The 16,830-nt window shown below is 40.0% G+C and overlaps 3 protein-coding genes across 8 annotated transcripts; 1 reads left to right on the top strand and 2 right to left on the bottom strand.

The window, feature by feature from the left end:
- Positions 1-1,440: 1,440 nt before the first annotated feature.
- Positions 1,441-4,632, bottom strand: LOC116265299 (uncharacterized). The gene is made up of 7 exons (XM_031645855.2): positions 4,396-4,632; positions 4,263-4,303; positions 3,934-3,997; positions 3,306-3,476; positions 3,026-3,097; positions 1,779-1,957; positions 1,441-1,688 (listed from the first exon to the last, which is right to left on the bottom strand). Exons 1-7 carry the CDS (start codon positions 4,528-4,530, stop codon positions 1,571-1,573), a joined length of 780 nt encoding a protein of 259 aa, XP_031501715.1. The 5' UTR covers positions 4,531-4,632; the 3' UTR covers positions 1,441-1,570.
- A 1,696-nt stretch (positions 4,633-6,328) lies between these two features.
- Positions 6,329-9,580, bottom strand: LOC116246409 (H/ACA ribonucleoprotein complex subunit 3-like protein). 2 transcript variants are annotated; one of them, XM_031618278.2, is made up of 4 exons: positions 9,372-9,580; positions 8,483-8,553; positions 7,499-7,541; positions 6,329-6,643 (listed from the first exon to the last, which is right to left on the bottom strand). In XM_031618278.2, the coding sequence occupies exons 2-4, from the start codon at positions 8,534-8,536 to the stop codon at positions 6,546-6,548; spliced, it is 195 nt and encodes a 64-aa protein (XP_031474138.1). In that variant the 5' UTR covers positions 8,537-8,553; positions 9,372-9,580; the 3' UTR covers positions 6,329-6,545. The 2 variants fall into 2 exon arrangements, with proteins under 2 accessions (XP_031474138.1, XP_031474136.1); XM_031618276.2 differs by having other exon boundaries at positions 9,408-9,580.
- Positions 9,581-9,861: 281 nt separating this feature from the next.
- LOC116255223 (glycine-rich RNA-binding protein RZ1C) lies at positions 9,862-15,290 on the top strand. Of its 5 annotated transcripts, none has more exons than XM_031631007.2 (3): positions 9,862-9,978; positions 10,170-10,303; positions 14,318-15,290. In XM_031631007.2, exons 2-3 carry the CDS (start codon positions 10,193-10,195, stop codon positions 15,062-15,064), a joined length of 858 nt encoding a protein of 285 aa, XP_031486867.1. In that variant the 5' UTR covers positions 9,862-9,978; positions 10,170-10,192; the 3' UTR covers positions 15,065-15,290. The 5 variants fall into 5 exon arrangements, with proteins under 5 accessions (XP_031486867.1, XP_049933708.1, XP_031486870.1 ...); XM_050077751.1 differs by having other exon boundaries at positions 9,894-9,990; XM_031631010.2 differs by having other exon boundaries at positions 9,897-10,050.
- Positions 15,291-16,830: the final 1,540 nt, after the last annotated feature.

The following is a 16,830-nucleotide window of genomic DNA, read 5'->3' as shown; positions in this document are numbered from 1 at the left end:
TCTCAGTCTATTCTATAGCTATTTAAATATGCACTTGCTTTATTTGGTTTTCTCCTAACCATTTTGAGGAGAGATCAGTGAATAAGAAACTAGTGACACCAACCCAGCAGTACATCAATAATGCACCATCAGCTTTGTTGGCATAAATCCAAGTTGTTGAAGAAGAATCTTGGTTCGTGTTTGTGCACAACCATGGATTTGATTTGGCAGTGCGTTCAGATCCAAAACTCCAAGCTATATCGATGCCTCTCACCGATACTTCCGGTACTTTAAGGTTGCAATGTGAGAGATTTGGATCAAGTCAACATTGGACCCGAAAATGGACCACATGCAGTATAACTTTTTGTTTTTCCTATTTCAAGTGTTACTGGAGTCAATCTGAATCCAACTCCAAATCATAGCCCTATGAGGACTCGCTTTCGCGCTCCAGTGGCTTCTTTAAACAAGCCACTGCCTATGAGTCGCCGGCTCATTTTTCAACAGGCATGTGGTCAGAGATCAAATTCTCTTCCCCCTTCTAGGGAACCCATGGTTTCATGTTATATTTTAAAGCAAAACCCCCAAAAATGGTATCAATCCATTTGCACCCACAATTCCAGCCCTTTAGTTCAAGGTAGAAACGTGGCCGAGCCAGAAATTTTTACCAAATTTTTTGTTTTAATTTTAGTTCAGAAAATAAAGAAATAAGAGTTTCATCCCCCTGACTAAGAAATGAGCATTTTATTAAAAGTGGTCAACAGTTCGATATGTTTCTAAACTGGTGAGCATGCGGTAAGAGGAAAATGGGAATGATGCAAGTTAAAGAGTATGCGCCACTCCGTCCGGCTGCCTGAGCTTTCATATGGTGTTGTCCTGGTAAGGTTTGAAGGTTGGGGCTCACCCTCAAGTCAAGAGTTTGTAAAACGTTAATGGCCGTGCCAAAGCAAGGTTGTTGGACCTATATCTAGTTTGGAGACACAGAATCGGGAGTAAGAACATCTTGCATAAAGATTTTCATATCAACATAAGATTTGGAAAGAGGGCTGTACAGATAACTTTTGTACTGTCATAATAGAGAAAATTTATATATGAAGAATATGGGCTATTAGGGAATGTCATAGGCAAGCGAATAGTATTGGCTAGGCAGGTCTGAAACTGAAATACATCTGATTCTATCAATAGCTTCATAAGGCCCCTCTAGGCTCCATATCAAGACAGCAGGAGCTCCGACTACCCAGCTAAGAGGAATGAGTTGAGCCTTACAACAAGGTAAAGGAGGTCCGGGAGTTCAGTACCTAAGCGTCTGTTGGTATAAATCCCTAGGAGCCTGCTAAACATCGGAAGAAAAAAACTAGATATCAAAAAAGCACATATGACATCCATACATCCTTTGCAAGCTACAACAAAAACTTTTATGCGTTGAAAATGAGAATTCTCGTGCCCCATGATGACAGAGGAACAGACAGCAAAAATACGCAAAATGATATATAAAAGCAAAGAAGTAAAGTAGCAAAAGGGATTCAAAAGACTAACAGGTTGCATGCCCTGCACGTTTATTGACAATATTCTCGTCTGTTAGACAAAATTGTCCTCATTTCTCTTCTAACAACTGGTAAGTGCATGATAAGAGGGAAGACACCTCTTCTTTTGTGGCCAATCCAAAGCCTTGCCATCTAATCTTGCCAAATCTGTCTAATAAAAATATATACCTGCAAAGAAATGATCCATGTTGAAGTTAATCAAACCAGATAGTTGCATTTACGGAGGGGGAGAGCACACAATGAGGATAATAATGATACCCAGTAAGAAGGTTTAATATCTGAAGCTCTTTTCTGAAGTAATAGTGATCCCCAAAAAAATAAACGATCTCCCTCTTAAGAGCTTGATTTCCCTCACCAGTGCTGGACTTCCTCATTACCCGAAGTAGCATCCTTTTTACAGGACTCAATGATAAAAGCCAAGAGTCTACAAAAGATACCTGATTGCATGTAGAAGTACTAACGATGGTAAGCAAGATTTGAAAAAAAAAATTACCAAGAACATATATATAAGCTAAAGAAACATGAAGCTCCATATCACGTGATCAAGGTTATCATCCTTGTGGAGTAGTAATGTTCCCAATCAGTTCAATTTTTCAGAAACAGAATAGAGGACAAGGCAAAGACATCTATGAACCACTCACTGTCAAAGGAAATAATAAACATGTAAAAACAGAATGCCATAGAATTCAGAACCTCTGCATGATAACCAAAATGGAGAAGCTAATCTAGGCCCCCTGATTTTATATATATACATATATAATATATATATATATATATATATATGTGTGTGTGTGTGTGTGCGTGTGTGTGCATTTACATGTTATCTACTCAAAAACCAAATATAGGCTCTCACTTGAAATAAATAAATTTTTATTTAGTGCATTGGACATGCAAAAATGAAAAGCTAAACGAGCATCTTTGATTTTGTGCAGACTCCACACATGAACATCGAGCAGTCTTATATGCTTATGACGCTGAACTGCAGGTGAAGCGCTGATGGGTGTCACCAGCATATCAATAAGTTTTGGGAATAAAAGGCAAAAGCTGAACATTTTAGATTAACCTCCTTTCAGCTTGAAATGTTTCCTGAAGGCATTTGATGTTCATCAACTTTCCAAAACTCAGAAAGTAGATTGCACTTTTGCATACTGCTGATTCATGTACAGATAAGAAACTTTGAACCGAAAACTCTTCCCAATAACTTGTGCCTGTAAAGTGCAACATGGTTCGTTCATGCATAATACATCTTAAATGAATCATGTGAATAGATGTAATTAGACCATCAAATTAGCAGATTTAATGAACTGCATTTAATTAATTCAAGTTCTATGCTTCTTGCATCAGTGTACTACACCCACCAAGAGTGAACTCGACTTACAAGTAGCAAAAAACATCAAGTGAAAAGAAAAAGAAAACAAATGCACCCAGGTAATTTCACATCTGAGACAAACTTGATGAAGAAAAGGGTTCCTTGTGCAAGGAATCTTTGGTGGTTGTTCCATTACCTCATGGAGACGAATATCCTTGGAAGCATTAAAAGCACCAAGAAAAGGTGCACACCATGATTCGATCATTGGCTATCAAGAAAACCGAAAAAAGGACCAAATAAGACAAATAACAACAATGAAATCACTAAACAATATAAACAAGAACTACATAGACAACAGAAGATAGAATTGCTTTTTCAGTGATAAATTAAACCAGGGATGTGATCACATGTAGACAACAGTGATATTTTGCAAGCATCAGGAGTACAAAGAATGGAGGAATTAACCATATTCAAACCTGAGAACTAGCTCGAAAGGAGAGACAGAGTAAAGATGCCTTTGGGCATTCACTTCCACTGGCATAGACGATTGGTATCTTAAGCGTACTACCATCTGAGCGCTCTACTTCCAACGAAGGAAACTTCTTAGCCACCATCGATGGAACAACAGTTTTGTTTGCCATTGCCATCTGCAAAGAGACGAATATGTATCAAGCCAAAGGTGTGCAAATTAAATATATGGACTCTGAATAACCATTCAAACAAGGACAGGCAGAAATGTAATTAGCACTTATGTACGTGCATGCATTTGTGTGTGTGTGCTCTTGGAAGTCATACTCATGATTGAAGAAGAATGCAGCCCTTCCAAAACCCTGGAATGGAAAGGGTGGTCAACTTCCATCAAACATTAACATCATCAACAAAACACCGATTTTTTTTTTTTCAAAATTCAGATCACATTGCCGTCTCCCAAACGTTACTATAACAGCAAAAACTCAAAACTAATCATTCTGATATGAACACCCAGTAGTCAGTACAGAAACTCCATCAATAATGAACAATCAAGATGCAATTTCACCGTACGCATCTAGAGCAAAAACCAACTATCCGCCATAGAGGTTTTAATAAAGAAAATTCCACATGTACCTTACCCCCATGTTTCTTGAGCTCAGAAATGTCAGCAAAGTAACCTCTGTTCATCTCATCAGTACTGCACTAACCGAATAGGTCACTCTCATCAAACTTCTATTCCTCGATTTTGAAGTCAAAAGGTAAGAAGAGTTGTAAAAAACAAAGACCATTTGCAATATGAATTCAGTAATTTAGACGACTCGGCTATGATCCACACCAAATCAACTAGGGAAGCACGAAAAAAAGACCTATTGACACATTCGCCATAACTCATTCTCAAAATCCTTGATCACGAAAGAATCAAAAAGCAAAAGAAATCACAGGGGGAAAGAGAGAGAGAGTACATCCTCTCGCGCTCCTTTTGAATGGCTTCTTTGCTGGCAAACTGCAGAGGAAGAAAATAGATTGGCAGCAGCCATCAGTAATTCGAAGATGATGCTACTCGTGATGGTTTGCTGTGGAGGGGAGAAGTAGTACCTTGTAGATATCAAAGGAGCGACTCTGGGAGTCCACAGAAGAGGAGATACAAGGGAGCATGAACCTGTGGGAACTCTTCGTCATCGATCTAAGAAGGGTCCCCGTAGACGTCCTTAGCAGAGAAAGGACTGCCATCTCGCTCTCTCTCCCTCTTTCTCTCTCTCTCCCTCTCTCCCTCTCACGCAGAGGAAGACGAAGCCCGCCGAGAGACTGAAGAGCGAGTTGGATTCGGAGTCCATTGGAGATTTGGATATGAACGGTCTTGATCTGCAACCGATCGGAGTGCGGTACCGATGCATGACTTGATTGGATCAGACACAGTTAGACCCGAATTTCGGAACATAATCCAACATGATGTTTACTAAAATTGATTCAACAAGCTCAAAATCCGAAATTTAAAAGTATTCGGATGGATTCTAATAACTTTCCTTTTTGCCCCCTTAGATACCAAACGATGTAAAATACCACACGTGTTACAGAACATGTCAAAGTATTCTGTCTCAAAATGTTTGTTACATCTAAGAATATCCCAGATTCACAGAATTCTACATATGCAATTTTAACGTTTACTAGTAATGACTCCATCTTAAAATTGCTTATGACCATATGTCAATAGCTCATGTCTCCAACCTTTTAGAGGTTGAGCCGTCGGAGTGAAGCGACGCACTGAGCTTCTCATGAGAGGAGGCGTAAACCTCGAGGAATTTGAAACGCAACTTTCATGATCAAATTAGTGAAACATATAATATTAATAAACATAATAAGAAAAAGAAAATAACAAGTATATAAGTTAAACAATATAAAGGAACACTTTTAACTAAGTATTGATGTTAATAAAGCCCGATTCAAAAGAAAAAAGAAACACTGGGATTCGAAAGGATAGCCCGAGCAAGGGATCAGATCGACCCATTAAATGCAAATACATTTTTTCATTGAAATAGAATTGGATTTGATGGAAGCTGCAGTGCAACACAATTCAATGTGAATTTTATCTACCCCAACGGCGTTGGACAAGCCGCTACCCTTCGAGGAATGAAGTATACACGTCTGAGAACAAGTGCCATCTAAAAACTCGCGCTAAAAATTCTCATTTGGTATGGTAAAGTTTGAAGTTCGCAAGCAAACAATATCCACGCGACAAAAACAGAGAATCGAGCGCTTGAACTAAGTTCATCTTGACAACCTTTATAAACCAACTCTTACCATTAAATTCCAGCTTAGACGGTGACCAAGCTCTTCACCTTCAAACAACTCTCTCCAACTATAGAGACAGGGAAACCTATAGAGAAGAACATGAATCATTGAGCTTTTGCGAGTAAAGGTCACGATATAGCCTGCCAAATATTAGTCTATTCCTAGATCTCCAACTTAAGGAAAACCAGATGAGCACTTCATAGTTAGGCGCTTGTTAACTTGTAGCTCATTAACTAGGCCCATGTTGCAAATCCTGTGCGTTTAGACGTATCCTTTCAATCAAGGTCAGATAAGTGGCCTTTTACTTGAAATGAGCACCAAAAAGTATGTCACTAACTGGAGCACGAATCATTGAGTAACAAGTAAAAAATGCTAAATATCACTAAGCTCAAAAGCACAGCGTAGCTCTGACTTGCTCAAATCTTTAAGGGGTTGTTTGGTAACAATAACTCAATAAGTTATTACCATCCTATCAATCCATCTCAAAGAATATGATAAATTCATAAATGTTGCCACCCAGTGTTTCATGGATCTACCACAATTTTTTGGGACAAGTTCATAGAACAGCAACAACATGTTATTGTTGCCAAACATCCCCTAAGAATGTTATGGAAACATATCGACCCCTCGAATAGATCTTGCCTTCTCATCACCCTCTCATATCCTCTCTTCCAGCACTAGCTCAGCCTTGTATAATCAGCAATCCATCAGCATGTGGGATTCAATGGCAAGCTAGCTATAAACAAGTCAAACAGAACAACGATCCACCAAAGATTTGCATTAACAAAAGAGGAAGGAGTATTGCCGTTCATCAACCAAATGTCGCTTCCATTGTTTATAATCCTACAGGAGGCTGCCACTGACTAACAGTAACAGGCATCCCGTCATACCAAACTAGCACATCCTAAACTGTATCCTAGATAAAGGATTACAATCTACTCCATGACAATAATCTCTCAGTATTTAGGGGGAGCTTGCTGTGTTGGAAGCAAGTGAAACCGCTTCTTCAGCATGACTCTCTGCCTCGAGTATTTGTCATCTGGGGAAAAGCGAGCTGAAAGAAAGTGAACAAACAGATATTAGCCATTCATAATATCAGAAGGGCAACTAAGGAAACCAAAATCCTAGTTCCTAAAACAAAAGCAAGAATTATTGGAGCACAAAGACAATGTCAAGCCTCAAACTTTTAACCACACCACCATGAATGGTTCAGAATTCACCAACCCATTGATGGCATTATAACTTTCGATCAGCAACTAGAAACAAGATGCCTAGCAGTCTTGTTACTATTTACTAAAGTATTTTAGCTTTCAAATTCCACCACCACCTCAACCATGGTGCTAATCAGAAACAATTTTTATTTTTTAGTTTCTCAGCTAACGTTGACATGGCTAAGAAGTTATACCAAAATTCACATAGGCAAAGCTCGAAGCGTCAGATTTTGAGAATCAATACAACTTATGCATGGTGCACATGTTCAGAGTCAACTTCAGGCAACAAGGGGTGCACCACCACCTAACGTGACAACTTCATGCAACAAATGAAATCTTTGTTGGAGCTTGACAAAATCAACTTTCATGTTCATGCCAAGTCACATGTCCACTTTCATGTTTTTGTGATAGGATACACATTTAACATATGTAATTAACAAACAACCAGATTTTGCTGTACCTCAAACTGTCAGTTTTGTCTTTAATGAGTGTATCCATGCAAACAAATATTATACTACAGTAATTGTTGCAGTTTCATATCATAACACATGCATATATATATTCACAAATTCAATTCATTCATACCATATATATATATGTCAATGATTCCACAGAAACATAAGGTGAGTGAGCAAACACCACTATTATTAATATGATGTGAAAAATTGACAATCAGAAATTGTGGAGATGAGCTTTACCTGGATGAGCAGACTCTGTTACCTTTCCTAATGGTGATTCTTTCTACAGAATAATAAAGGAAACCATGGTTAGCGAATTGACATGCGCTCTTAAAAACAAAAAGGACTATGAAACACTACTCAACATATTAAACCATAAAATAGGTTAAATAGCATATCTGAGACATCTCAGATGGCTGGAGAAAAAAATAAGCCAGTATTTTGAATCTGTAAGGAAGACACAATATACAGGCCAATACTAGCCATCTTTGCAACTTTAAATGGCGATAAAGGTAATTCCTAGTTCCTACAAAGTTCAAATATCTTAGGTGCAGTTTCTGAGACCCTGATATAACACATGCAAATCCCAGAAAACAAATCAGTGTCTTGTATGTTGCTGCAATACGATTCTGGGTGTTCAAAATATTGAACCAGCAATGTGAACTCAATTTAAAGTAACTCAATAGTGCTGCAATTACTTTTTGTTATTTTAAAACACAAACCTACCCAAGCATCTGCACCTATGACCTATATTACATGCCATCTCTGAAACATTCAAAGGACTGCCGATCTTCCATAGACAACCAGAATAAGGGACTTCCTTACGGACTGATACATCATTGATTATATGAGGTTTCTACTTGTGTTTCTATCTGTGGATGGAAATAGATATGAACCACAAATACGATGTGGCCACAGAAAGTCGATGGAGCTTTATGTTGAATCTAGACGATGATAACGTTTGGTTACTGTACCATCACTGTGGAATCAAGCGTTCAGGATTATATGATTAGGCAAATCTAGCAGTACAATGCATACAATGAAATAGATCTAAAATAGTTACAACTAAATATAAATATACCGACACAGATATAATAACATTTAGCAAGTACCCAAACTTTTCTGTTGGGAGATGATCATGATGTTACTGGAGCAATGGATATCAACAGATATAAAAATCTCGTTTCCGTAGCAAAACCTCATAATGCAAGAACAAAATAGTACCTTAACCGTATAAACTTTATCACCGTTCTCGTTTATGTAGTATTGAAGATACATGGCTAAACGACCTTGAGCTGCCAAACAATTAGACAGAAGCAATCATTTAGAACTCATACAACATGCATAACTCGTAAAACTAATCTGAAGACATAACAAGTTGAACCAGCAAGAAATAGCAAACCACCCTTCCGCTATAATACATTTCTATTCCAAGACTATCAAAAGAATAAAAACTATTTAAGGGTTTAGCCTCATGATTTTTGCTCCTCGATCAGTGAAGAGCGAAGTGGGAAAATTCATTAGTGAATAGAAGATGCCGCATAAATATCACCCTTACTGGATAACTATTTTTATTACCTTTGCAATCCTACTAATTCACCAAGACAAAGCGGGAACACTAAGATCTCCTATTTCTATCAGGTCTGAGGAGATCAACACCAATAATAACCAATAATAGTCAAAACAAATACAAAGAAGAACCGCACACGAGAGTTTCTGAGAGATAGAGAGCTGACCGACAGTAGCCGGACGATGACCACTCGCAAAACCCTAAAACCCTACTGCTTCTGATGGAAAGGACGAAGAATTCACAATGGTACCGGTACGGGTGCGGGTACTGGTACGGTGTTCTTGATACGGCGGTACGGCGAATATTATATATTATTATATATTTTTAATTCAAAAATTTGATAAAACCAAATGCTATCATCACAGTAGACAATCTCCTAAGTTATTAAAATAAAAAATAAAATGTTCCCAAAACAACGAAGAACGAATCGGGCATCAAGAGACAGAATCGGGCATTAATGCAATCAATGAAAAGAATAACGGCAAATGAAACTATATATCAAGAGAGAAAATCACAGATCGAGAAGCCAAAACGTGTATTTACTATTTAATCACAAAATCGGGCATTAAGAGACAAAACCCTAAACACTGCCGCCGCCGTCCACCGTCTGAAGCCTCCGTCTACCGTCCGTCGCCACTCGCCAGCCGCCGTCCGCCGCCGCTACCCAAGGTTGCTGCAAGAACTCACCACCGAGGGAAGGAAGGAACAAAGTCGAGACGGAAGGAACAAAGTCGAGACGAAAGAGGAAGGTCGGCCCGTGCGATTTTAGGTTTTAGGTTTTTATGATATGGTTTGGATCTGGTTTCGACCCGAAACCAGATCCAAACGTACCGGCCCGTACCGCCATACCGGTATTGTCGAACCGGCGTACCGGTACGTGGATATTCGGCGAATATTCGGGTCAGGGTAGGGAAGGAGGGACGCGTCTCCGATTTGAGTGTGGTACCAGTTCGTACTCACAAACAAAAAATTTCGGTTCGGGTTAATTTATCGGTACGAAACCGATCCATGGAAGCACAGTCGCTAGGGTTTTAAATTGGGGGCGATGATTTCCCGCATTTTGCCGGGAGGAAGAGGACGACGCTCGAGTCGAGAGGGGAGGGGAGAGAGAGGCGAAGGTTGAAGGCTTTGTCCCTGTTATTCAAATACCGTGAGTGAGCGCGTAGTCTTCCTCTTTACCTCTTTCCCACTTTCCCCTTCCCCCTTGTTCCTTGATCTGCAGGTTCTGTTGTTTTCTAGGGTTTTTGGTGTTTCATCGAGTCCTTCGTTGTTATTTCTTCATTTTCATTCTGGAAGCCTAAAACCCTAAATTTTTTTTATTCTTCTTTCTTTTGGTCATAGTTTAACCGGAACGGGGAAGAAGGATGGCGGGAAAGGAGGACGCCCGCATCTTCGTGGGCGGTTTGGCGTGGGAGACCACGGATCGACAGCTTGCTGACACCTTTAGCCGGTTCGGCAAGGTTCTTGACGCTCAGGTGTGGTTGGGGTTAGGGTTTCTGTTGTTCGGTCTCTTTTCATTTTCTCAGGATTCTTTTCTTTTATTAGCGTTCCCATGTTCATCTTAGTCGGGGAATTCTCCCGTCTCCGAGTTTCCACGGTTAGTAACTTGATTTCTTTTTAGATTTAAAAAATGAGTGTTTGTTCTAGGGTTAGGGTTTGCGGTTGCTGTCTTTCTTTTTCCCCTTTATCTTGTTTGTACGGATTAATAACTTATTTTTTTTCCTTTTTGGAGTTGTGGATTTTGGGAACTCTGGAACGCTTCCATGAGGTTTGATTAGTTGGTTGGTATGCTGGGAGAGCATGCTTTCCGGTTGCTTGCACGACCTTTTCTTGTGCCTGTTCTGCTATGCGTGTAGTTCTTCTCCGTGGATCTGCCAGGTTTAAGCATCTTGGGGAGTATCAGAAATGGCACCACAGAGCAGAGGTTCTCTGATCAGATTGTATATTTATTGTCTGTTGTGTTTGACCATTCGACTTGGTGCATCTCGCGATGAGAGTGGTTTTATGAGGATTTTGTTGTTGATTTGTACATGTTTTTGCGGAGATTGTTAGGTTGGTGTTGGCGTTAGTTTTTCTTTCAGGCATGGACTTCTCCAGTGTGCCGGCGCAGGCATCTTCTAGTGTATGCTTTTGTGTTTAATCGTGTCAGAGATCAGCATTCTGAAGAAAGCAGCAACTAACGCTCTTGTTTTAGGATATGTTTCGGTGATGTAGTTTGTTTGAAGATTTTGAGTACAGCCACCACAATCAATCTGAATAGTAAGTTGTAAAAAGGGAGAGATCTATGGACTGGATACATCTACCAGATGGTCTTTTTGGTTGGTTATATCTGGCAGTGGCTGATTAATCCGGTGGAAGATGTTGCTGTCCAGTAGTCTTCAATATATCAGAGTATGCAACTGCTAGTGTAATTTGACCGATCATATTTTTGGGGTGGATAGGTTATGCTCCACAGAATCAGTCTTTCTGCTGATCTATTATCTTGCAGTTTCCCGAGGAAATTTGTTTCATCTGTTTTGAGAATTTACATATTAGGAACAACTTGCGAAGACTGCAGATATAATATTGAAAGTGTTTTTATTGTATAATGAATGGTTGACACGTCAAGAAATTTGTGTTCCGCTATTTAGGGCTTAATTTGCCTTTTACAAGTCCCTGGTCTGAGCATTATGGTGCCATGACTGTTTGGCCAGACTTGGAACTCCTCTAGAGTTGCTAGATCTTGATCTCCACTGTTGTTTTTGTGGCACGCAATGTAAGGTGCTATTTGTGTCATAGAACATGTCCAAGTGTTTCTTTAGAACCGAAGTCTTCAATTATGAAGCAATAATTTTGACAAACTAAAAGTCTCATCATGAGTAATCTATTTTTTCCCCTTCCCCTTGGAGTATACTGATAGCAACGTGATTGAAGAATCAACTGCAGATCAGTATTCTCGGTGTGCTTGCTGTCGTTGGTGTGTGGCAGAACCAAGCAGTGGCTCATTCTAGTGCATGTTTCTTCATCCAATATGCTATCAACTTGGGAAAAAGTCATACATTGTACATTTGGAAGAAATGATGTGTGGGAGCAACACTGGGACAAAATTGATGTTCCTGAAATTTTTGGAATTATGCTCAACATTGTGGAGGGCTTTGGTTTCACATAATTTTTTTCTCCATGGAACTATCCTTAAGTCCTCATTAGTGACAGAAAACCCAGTAGCCTGTGATTAACCAGTGGAGTTACACAGTTTTTTTCCCTTTTTCTTGGTAAATCGAACAATATACTTTTTACACACAGCACCAGATGCAGTTAGAGCCTGACAGCGGAACTCTGAGTGAAGCGTATCAGAAATACTTTTAGAATTTTGCCAAAGATTGACAGTGCACATTGGGAGTTGGTGTTGAACTTGACTGGCTGTTGTTGTTCAATGCCTATGCGACCCATGTTGGCTTTGGCAGAAGTTCTTGTGCCTACTTTCAGTCTGATGCTGGCAGACGTACTACATTTAGAGGAACATTTTTTGATAGAATAATATCTTAGTAGCCAGAGGAAAAGAATGCAAATGTGATTCTTGTGTTCTCACCTTCAACCAGTTGTCAGCTTGTTCATGATAGTCTAACTCGGGTAGTCAAAATTTGATGCTATATTTGTGAGATGAATTTGCTGGAGGATCTCAGGTTGGAAATTTGCTGTTTTGTTCTTTCTGTTGTTTTGTGTTATGGTTGGGGATGACATTGAATTGGAAGAAAACACCACTTTCCACAAGTTCAGAAGCTGCCGTCTAAGTAAGAACTCATACTGGTACCCAAACAAACACTTTAATTCATGATTTTGTTACTTCATCAGTTTCTTCTACCAAATATATTGATTAGAGTGTCTTGCTTCATGTTTATTTCTCGTAAACTAATAATAATCATTCATATTTAGAATCTGTTGCCTAATTTCTCTTGTATGATATAGTAATTATTATTATTATTATTATTATTCTATGTTATTATTTTGCCAAGGCCAAGCTGTCTCCATTTCTGCATCCTTGTATTCTATGTGTTCGAGATGTTTGCACTTCTTGATTTAATTAAAGAATAATTGGTTGTCTAGGTGACTGGTCAAATTTCTCCTCATCGGAGTTGTTGTAGGCATCTTCATGTACATGTATCTATCTCCATGTGTGTATTTTAGCATTTATAAGAGGCTATGCTTTGCATTTTTTTATTTTCTGGAAGTTTTTTGGGGTGGAAAGAGATGGGAACCTGTAGTTTGTTTGGCTATACAACGGAAGGTATAGAAGGTGCTTTTGTCATCACTTTGAAATAAAAAATCTAATTTCTCCAATACTTTCAGCATCAGAAGGAACAATGTACAGAATTTGTGGTTGCCACTAGATATGAATATATCTGAGGCTTTTTTTTTCTGCTTCCTGGCTTCCTGGTGTAACGAGTTCTCAATACACTTGCATGTTCATGTTTGTTGAAAATTAATTGCATCGATTAACATCTTTTTGTCTTAACTATGATTGTGTCTACATGGAATCATCAATGTGGTGCTCCTTAAATTTTAACAACAGAAAATGTACTTTGCTTTGTAAAGATTCTAATATGGATCGATCATGGTGGTGTCCTTGCCATCTACGCTGCTAACTTATGAGCATAGTGATATTTTTATCTTCCTCTTCAGTTATTATATGTTTTGTCTCAAAGCTTTACTGCTGTTTGTGAATGCTGATAACATTTTTTTCTCTATTCTGTCTGGTTTTCCTTATGTGGGTATTTGAACTTGGGGGTTCTATTTACAAGCCTGAAGTAAAGGCTAGATTATTTCTCTTATAGAGCATCAAATCTTTGCCATCTTCGACAGAAATTTCCACCTTTTAGATTATCATATATTTGTGTTGTATATCTGTCTGTTTTTGAGTGACCATTGGCTAAGCTATTTTCCAGCATGTCATGGTACTGCTTATATATTATATGAAACTGTCATACACTGCCTTTTCATGTCAGTCGAACACTTTTTTTGCTGGCCCTTTTGATTCGTTGTGTTGACAACTTGTCAATTTGTCTCGTGTTGGTTGCATAGTGGCTTCTGATTGACTGATATTTCTATGGATTAGTGTATTGTTAGTCCATCTGAGATGGACTTGCTGATCCTCGTCAAAATTCATCGAGTTCTTTCCATTGCATTGCATGCTTGAAACCCATGAGTGAAAACCCAGTCAATTCGCTTACTCGATGGCGCTCATCCATCTCTCTCTCTCTCTTTCTTTTCTCATACCGCCCTCTGTATATCCACCCTTCGTCCCACTTGTTTCTACTGTCAAACACCTCGGCACTGAAGTTTGAGCATTCCGATATGCTACAAAAATGGGAAGTAGATGTATTTTTGTGGAAACCTTGTTATATATCAACCAAGCTTTGTAGCTTTTCTCGGTGGTTCATCACTCCTTTCCTTATTATGGGTTGATGGTAAATTTATGGGTTGATGGTGAAGGCTGTTTTTCTAATTTGTAGGTTATGCTGGAAAGAGGTACAAATCGTCCTCGGGGATTTGGGTTTGTGACCTTTTCTGACCGACGGGCAGTGGAAGCTGCCATAGATGAGCTGCATGGGAGGGAACTGAATGGACGAATTATATCTGTGAATCGAGCTGAGCCAAAGCTTGGAGAGAGTGGCACAGGATATGGTGGTGGTGGTAGTGGTGGTGGTAGCCGTGGGAGCTATGGAGGGGGAGACAGAGGGGATCGGGGCTATAAAGCGCCTGTTGGACGTTCGGAGTGCTTCAAGTGTGGTCGTCCTGGCCACTGGGCCCGTGAATGCCCTTCTGCTGGTGGTGGTGATGAAGGACGGTTCTCATCACGGTCAAGGTATGCAGGTGGACGGGGCGACCGCTTTGGAGGTGATCGTTATGGCGACCGCTATGGTGATGATCGTTATGATGGTGGCCGCTATGGAGACAGAGACCGAATTGATGGTAGAGATAGCAGGTATGGCGGCCGTGATGCTCGTGACCGTTATCCAAGTGACAAATACCCCACTGGAGCTGATCGTTTTAATGCTGACCGCTATGGCGCGGCAGATAGGTATCCTCAGAATGGATACAACAAGGACAGGGGTTATGAGAGGGAAGGTGGGAGGAGCTCGGAGCGTTACGGTGGTGGCGGTGGCCCAACACGTTATGAAGGAAGTTACCGAGACAGGCCAGGCCCCTATGACCGTCCTGCACGTGGGCGGCCCCCGTCGTTCGAGGATCGTTATTAAAGACGATGACCTTCTCTAGGAGCATTGTCCTTTTGATTTTCGCTGCTAGTTTCCAGTCTGTATGTATAGCTGAACCACTTAACATTCTGTGGTGACATTAGAATATGATGATGGGGTGGCCTATGGTTAGTACTAGACCAGGATCAGTAGATCCTTTTTGGCATTAGGGTAACGTTTCTTTCTGTATGATTTCTGCTAAGAACTAGAAGTGTGTTGGCTTTTCTCATGTTTTGCTCTCTGAAGTTATTATCATTTGCTTTGGTTCGGTACGCTTCTTTTGCTCATAGAATGTGCTGTATGATGGCGCAAGTCCCGCCGGCCTGGGGATCGACGATGCTCTTCGCTCTTCCCATATTGCATGCTCCAAGGTGCAAAAAGAGAAATAATGGGTATGTTTTCTCCAAAGTTCATTGGGGTTGTTTTCATTCGTCCATTTTGGACGGTTATTGGGAGCTAGGTTGTGCCCCACGAATGAGTAGTCTCTTCTTTAACCCAATAAGGATATATAAATACGACGGCTTCTGGCTTGGACTACCTCCCACTCTGCCTTTTGTCCTCTTTTGTTTTTCTATTTTCTTCTCTGGCGTGTTCTTTCCTCTAAACTCTACGACACTGTTTAACTGTCATTTGGAGTCATTGTGGTCTGGTGATATAAAGTGACCCTGGAACCTTGTGGGTGGGTCTCATGTGGGTCTTGTAGCAATCTGCTTGTTCAATTCATGCCGGCTATGTCAAGTAAATATTATGATGTCGTCAGCTTTTCACCTAGAACAAGGGTGCAACTATTTATTAATTTTGGCCCCTATGCCTTCTCCCGTTGCCTTCGTTTCCGGCATTTTCTCTCGGGGATTCTCTGTTCTTCTTCCAGGCTGTTTCTCGTAAGGAATCTGTTCTTTTCACCATGGCGTTCCTTTTGAGTTGCCTTCCGCAGTACCTGATTCTCCTTGCCAAGGGAGAAGCATTCCATGGAAAATTTTAATTACATGAACGGTCTGTCTAAGCCCTGTCAAGTAATTGTTTAAAAATTCCTCATGAATAAACAACTGCAGTTCTGAAACGATAGCAAAAGAGTCCCTACAAGTCTGGAAAATAAATCGCCCCTGTTTAATCCTTCCAGCCTTTTCATATTCATTTCCTTTTCACGTGATGAAAAAAAAAAAAAAAAGATAAAGCACTGGAGGACCAGGAGAATCTATTGGCATAAATCTTGCTAGCCACTACAGTTTGCCAATTGGTAAATAGAAGAAAAGAAAAATGTGTTATTTCTCTGAGGAACACCAGTACGAAAGGAAGTCCAGGCCCGTCTACATTGTTCCTTAGTCGTCCATGCTCGATGAGTGAGTCTTAATTCCGACGCAAGCCTGAGGAAAGCGGTCTCCCAACCTTTAAATGTAACAAGCACAATTCAACTGTAGACCTGGCGCTTGATGTGCATAAGACATTAACGTGGGATTGATCTACAGATTTCCCTCCTTTTGTGCCACTCTGAAAAGTAAACGGTTTCGAGGTGGGTGAGATTTTGGCATTTGCAACTCTGCATAATCAATTAGCTTGACCAGAAACCACTGGCCCAAGATTTGATTGTCCATTTATTTAAATTCGCATTTTCAGGTGCAACTCGGTGTGAAATTTCATGCTTTCCAAATGCATCGGATTACTGATTTGATCCAAACTCTACTGCCAAACACACATCACCAATCCGAATGCACATTTTCTACGTTCAAATCTGACCTGTTAACATCCCTAGTTCTCTTCCGTGCATATTT

This window comes from Nymphaea colorata, chromosome 1, assembly GCF_008831285.2.
Source record: "Nymphaea colorata isolate Beijing-Zhang1983 chromosome 1, ASM883128v2, whole genome shotgun sequence".
NCBI classification, from domain to species: Eukaryota; Viridiplantae; Streptophyta; class Magnoliopsida; order Nymphaeales; family Nymphaeaceae; genus Nymphaea; species Nymphaea colorata.
Note: the sequence above shows the minus strand (reverse complement) of the source record. Positions and strands in the feature narration are given on the sequence as shown.